The sequence below is a fragment of the Balearica regulorum genome, chromosome 11 (assembly GCF_011004875.1).
Source record: "Balearica regulorum gibbericeps isolate bBalReg1 chromosome 11, bBalReg1.pri, whole genome shotgun sequence".
In the NCBI taxonomy this organism is placed as follows: domain Eukaryota; kingdom Metazoa; phylum Chordata; class Aves; order Gruiformes; family Gruidae; genus Balearica; species Balearica regulorum.
This window is the reverse complement of record NC_046194.1, coordinates 22,054,130-22,059,743: the sequence shown is the minus strand read 5'-3', so window position 1 is coordinate 22,059,743 and position 5,614 is coordinate 22,054,130. Positions and strand designations below refer to the sequence as shown.

General features: G+C 64.9%; 1 protein-coding gene across 1 annotated transcript; it reads left to right on the top strand.

Moving 5' to 3' along the window:
* The first annotated feature begins 1,432 nt into the window (after positions 1 to 1,432).
* LOC142603314 (G-protein coupled receptor 12-like) lies at positions 1,433 to 4,788 on the top strand. Its single transcript, XM_075763025.1, has 2 exons — positions 1,433 to 2,236; positions 3,245 to 4,788. The coding sequence occupies exon 2, from the start codon at positions 3,247 to 3,249 to the stop codon at positions 4,309 to 4,311; it is 1,065 nt and encodes a 354-aa protein (XP_075619140.1). The 5' UTR covers positions 1,433 to 2,236; positions 3,245 to 3,246; the 3' UTR covers positions 4,312 to 4,788.
* The last annotated feature ends 826 nt before the right edge of the window (positions 4,789 to 5,614 follow it).

Sequence of the window (5,614 nt, the reverse complement as noted above, 5' to 3'; positions counted from 1 at the left end):
ATTGCTGGGCGAGGAGCCCGTTGCGACGAGTGCACGGAAGAGGGGCACCTCTTGAGTGGAGCGGGATAATCCCTGTGGGTCCGGTACTCGCTGCGGAACGTGGGAAAAACATCCTGGGATTGTGCCGAACTCACGGTGGGACACCGAGGGGAGGAACCGAAGGTGGGGAAGGGAGGCGGCAGGGTGGTTTGGGACTGCCAGGGCCACCGCGGGGGCTGGGGGTCAACCGAGGGACCCGGGTGTTTGAGAGGGACTGCACGAGGGGCTGGATGCTGGAGGGAGAGGGAGGTCCAAGCCAACTGCCGGCAAGACCCCGGGGCCCGGGGTCAGCTGAGACCCGTTGGGGTGCGCACGTCTGTGCAAGAGGCAGCTACCGACGAGAGGATCCAAGGGCCAGGCTGGAGCAACCGGGTGTCTGAGGGCCCTTACCGGAGGGACGCGCAGTGCGTCTGCACGTGCCCATCCCGGCTCAGCCTCGCTGCCGGCTGGACCTGCGTGCCCGGAGCTGCAGCAGCCTCCCCTCTGCCGGGTGGGGGATTCGGCAGATCCGGCGGTGACAGCAGGGCCGTCCCTGCTCAGACCCATCAGCCTGGCTGGGCTGAGGCCGCTCGCACTCATCTCAGCCTGGGGGTCCTGGGTGGGCTTGCGTCCCTGCAGAGCACCTCACACGACCATCTCATCCCCTCTGCCGCAACGGCTCCGTCCAGCCTGTCCCCTGCACCCCCCTCCTGGCAGAGGCAGCTGCCGATGGGAGTCAGTGAAAGCTCCTCGCCCGCCTCCCCTTTCCCAGGCAGCGCGTAATTACTGGGAGCGGGAGCGAATTCATTCAGCTCTTCGCTCAGATTTCCTCCGCCCCTTTTCATGCTGCTCATGTCACTGGGCACACAACGGCGCTCAGTCACGCGGCTGGCGGCCCCAGGTAGATGACGATTCAAGTCCCCTGGGACGGGGCTTGGCCTGATTAAGAACCCAGATGCTCCTAACTGGGGCGATTGGGTTCAGCCAAAACCACCAATATTCACCTAAATATCTTTGCACATCAGGAGCTGGAAATCCTTCCCGGCATCGAGCTCGCCGCGCTGCATAGCTACAGTCTGGAAGAGAGAGGGGGATGAAGGAGTAAAGCTGGAGTGTTATGAAACCAGTAGGAAAGAGGGGAGAAGGTGTAGCTGAAATATTGCCGACACGGGAGCCGAGCATTCCTGCTTTGCAGATCCTGCTCCCTCTCTGAATCACGGAGCCATTTGAGGCCGGAAAAATAATCGTGTCTTTGGGATTTGTTCCTTTCCGGGCCGATCCTTCCCCAAACAGTCAGGAGGGAAGCCATGGGGGTGGGTGGGTGCCACGGTGCGGGGAGGGGGACAGACCCCCTCACCCATCCTTGGGCAGGTCCCCCCCGTGTGGGAGGGCGGGTGCCGGGCCGGGCAGCCCCGGCGAAGCTCCCGGGTGTTGATCCTCCTCATCCCAGCTTTTACGCCGGCCGGAGGGAAGCCCGTGTGGGGCGAAGGCTCTGGGGTGGGATGTCTCCCCTGCGGGGGCTGTATCTACTCCAGCCGGGTTGCACAGGGCCCCCCCGAGCATCCCCAGCTGCCGGCTCCCGGGGGTGCAGGGGAACCAGCGCTGCTGTCCCTGGGCATTGCCCTTGAAGAGCGGGGCAGCGGAGCCACGCCATGCCAGATGACACACACACACACACCCCCCCCCTTCAGGTCTTCGTGTCCCTCGGCGCGAGCGGTAAAAATAAACCTCGCCCGGCCACCTTCGCGAGCCGCCGGGGCCTGGCTGGCGCCCAAGCTGCATCCGCAAAACGCAGGTGCTGCGGGCCCCGACCTTGGGGAGGTGCGTCGGGGTGGCGGGAGAGCTCATGAATGAACGGCGGGGCGGGTGCGCGCGTGGGTGCGCGCGTGGGTGCGTGCGGGTGCGCGCACCCCCTCGTGCCTGCGGGTGTGGATGTGGCTGTGGAGCAGGGAGCCAGCCTTGTTGTTATTCTGATCACAGCAGCTCTGATTCACAGACTTGGATCATGAATATAAGTGAAGACTTTGACGTCAGAGTTGAGATTTATCAGCAGATCCAATGGGGCAGGAATATTAAGTGCAAGTCGATGCCAGCTATCTGCCAACGTTATTAGCAACGCTCACCGAGGAATGAGGCTTAACACCAAGGACTGGAAGGACCGGGAAGGAAAAAAATAAAAACGGGGGGAAGCAAGCTGATCCTCGAGCATTAAAACCAGGTAAAACAACAACCCCCCGGGCTGGGCTGCATGCGGGAAGGGGCGATGGCGGCGTGGGGGGCAGGAGCAGGGCTGCGGGCAGAGCACCCCCCCGTACCCTACCCCCTACCCCCCCCCCCGACCTTCACACCTCGGCTGCCCGGCCCGGGGGAGGGATGGGGAAGGATTTACTCCGCCAAGGGGACCGCGCCGAGCAGGGCAGGATCTTGCAGCTGTTTGCAGCCGGCTGGGAGCATCTTGCACCAGTCTTTTCCAAAGGAGGGGAAGGGAAGGAGGAAGGAGAAAGTTAACGCAGGCGGTCCCTTGCCGCTGCCTTCTCCTTTCATCAGCGGCTCCGCATACATGCGAGGGCTGGCCTATTAATAGTATTTATTTTTACTCGCCGCACGCAAATAAGAAAGGGCTGCGGGGAGGGCGGGGGGGGGGGGGGGGGGGCCGCTTTGTGCTATAAATAGGCAGCAAAAGGTAGCCGTGCCCCGGGAAGGGAGGAGGAGCGGGCAGCCGGCACCCCGCTTCCCCCGGCGGCGGGGTGCGCAGCGCCTGCGGATCCTGCGCGGGGCCGGGCCCGGGGCAGAGCGCATGGAGGCTGCCGCCAGCCCCGGGGCGTTGAGTTGTGCTCGGTCTCAGCCCGTCCGGAGGAGCAGGAGCTAGCGGCGAGGCTTCCCCGGGCGAGGGGTGCGTGTGGGGCAGGGGGGGGGGGCTAAGGGCGTACCCCGGGCCGGGGAGAGGGGGGGGGGGGGGGGGTGTCGAGGGGGGTGTTACTTCTCGGGGAAGCCGCGGTCGGGCCGGGGGGGAGGCGGAGGGGGATGCGCCCTGCGGAGGGCGGGGGCGGCGCGGTGCGGGGCTCGGTGCGGGGCATCCCGGGGCTCGGTGCGGGGCGGACGTCCCCAGAAGGCGGCGCGGGGCTCGGTGCGGGGCTCGGTGCGGGGCTCGGCGCCTCTCCCCGCAGCCCGGTGCCCGTGTCCGCCGCCGGCGCCCCTCACCGCATCCCTCTCCCTCTCTCCCCAGCGATGCTGCACGGCCCCGCCGCCATGGGGGAACCGTGGCAGCCGCAGCCGCAGCCGCAGCAGCAGCGGCTCCCGGGGCTCGGCAACGCCTCGGAGCCCAGCGCCTGGCCGTCGGCGGCGGGCGGGCCGGGGACGGCGGCGCCGGGCGGCGGCGGCGGGGCCGGGGCGGCGGGGGCCGCGGGGGCCGTCAGCCCCTGGGACATCGCGCTGTGCGCCACGGGGACGGCGGTGGCGGGGGAAAACGCGCTGGTGCTGGCCGTGCTCTTCTACACGCCGAGCCTGCGGGCCCCCATGTTCCTGCTTATCGGTAGCCTGGCCCTGGCCGACCTGCTGGCCGGGCTGGGGCTGGTGGCCAACTTCGCCGTGCGGTACCTGCTGCGGCCGCCCAGCGAGGCGGCGGAGCTGGGGGCGGCGGGGCTGCTGCTGGCCGCCTTCTCCGCCTCCGTCTGCAGCCTGCTGGCCATCACCGTGGACCGCTACCTGTCGCTGTACAACGCGCTCACCTACCACAGCGAGCGTACGCTGGGCTTCACCTGCGCCATGGTGCTGCTGATGTGGGTGCTGTGCCTCGGCGTGGGGCTCCTGCCCCTCCTGGGCTGGAACTGCCTGCGGGACCAGAGCGCCTGCAGCATCCTGCGGCCCGTCACCAAGGACAACGCGGCGGTGCTGGCCGTCACCTTCCTGCTCCTCTTCGCCCTCATGATGCAGCTCTACCTGCAGATCTGCAAGATCGCCTTCCGGCACGCCCAGCAGATCGCCGTGCAGCACCAGTTCATCGCCACGGCGCAGGCCACCTCCACCCGCAAAGGGCTCTCCACCCTCTCGCTCATCCTCGGCACCTTCGCCCTGTGCTGGATCCCCTTCGCCATCTACTCTCTGGTGGCCGATTCCAGCTACCCCGTGGTCTACACCTACTCCCTGGCGCTGCCCGCCACCTGCAACTCCCTCATCAACCCCATCATTTACGCCTTCAGAAACCCAGACATCCAGAAGTCGCTCTGGCTGGCCTGCTGCGGGTGCATCCCTTCCACGTTCTCCTCCAGACCAAGGACATCCAGCGATGTGTGAGGACTGAGCACGGAGTAAGACGCGCTCCCTTGCTCTCCTCCTCCTCCTCCTCCTTTTCCCCTCTGTCGTTATTGTTTCCTACCGGGAGGAACCCGCCCGGCCAGCACATCTCGTTCCATGGAAAGATGACCAAAAAGAAAAAAGAAAAAGGGAAAAAGAAGGGGGAAAGAAAGAGAGAGTAGAATGATAATGGTTTCCTTTAGAAATGTTATTTTCTTACACATTTTATTTTTTATTTAAAAACACAAAACACCAAAAAAAAGAAAAAGAAAAGAAAAAAAAAAAAAAAGGGATCTCCGTACGATGGCGTTTGTCTCCTCTCGGGGTAAGGAGCCAAGGGAGCAGCGGGCTTGCCGGCCCTGGCCCCGGTGGCTTCCAGCCCCCCCCCGGGGGCACGTCCCGCGAGTGGCAGCCGCCGGGAAAGCCACAGGAGCGAAGGGGGCGGGTGGCGGGTCCCCCCACGGCGGGGCAGGTCCACACGAGCGGGGCGGGCACCCCCCCTCCCCGTCCCCCCCTAAAATCAGGTCTTGCCATGCTATGCAATAATGGGGGGGGGGGGTGTTTCAGCACCGCGGGGGCGGACAGCTCCGGGGCGGCCGGGGGGGGCCGGAGGAGCGCAGGGCCCGGGGGGGGGGGCGGCGGGGGTGGAGGGGGCCGGGGGGGGCGGCGGGGGTGGAGGGGGCCCGGGGGGGGACACACGGTGCCTCTCTGTTTCTATGTCGTTTGCAAAGCACTTTGAGAACCTGCGGGGCGAAAGGCACTTTAGGGTAGGGCCGTCGGTTCGGGCTGTCGCAGGGATGGGGGGACAAGGGGAATCTGTTCCTCCCCCCCATAGCCAAAAAAAAAAAAAAAAAAAAAAAAGGTGACCGCGGGCAGGGTGGGGGCTCACGGTGTGTAGGTGGCGGGGACAGCCGGGGTGGCCGAGGAAGGGCTCTCCTGCCCGGTTTGGGGGTGATGCGCTCCCCCGGCTGCGCTCACTTCCCCACTGATCGTTTACATGGGGTGGGATTTTCATCCAAAGACGGGTCCAGGCTTGCTGGGGTCCCCTAGAGGGAAGCGTCTGTAATCACACGTCTTATTCCGGATGCTACCAGTTTAACTTGCTTCATTAGAGAAGCTACAGAACCCTCACATTCCTCTACTGTATCATGTGCTTTGTGGTGTTAGTGAGACCATGATGAAGTGTCCTTTATCTTGTGCTTTTTTTTTGGCCGAAAGTGGAATAGTGCATTCACTTAAAAAGCAAGCAAGAAACCGAGCAACCTTCAGAGAGATGGCAGGGCTTGGGGTGAAACGCCCAAGG

Coding starts and splice junctions, on each gene's coding strand:
- LOC142603314 (XM_075763025.1), top strand. CDS start 3,247: ATGCTGCACGGCCCCGCCGCCATGGGGGAACCGTGGCAGCCGCAGCCG.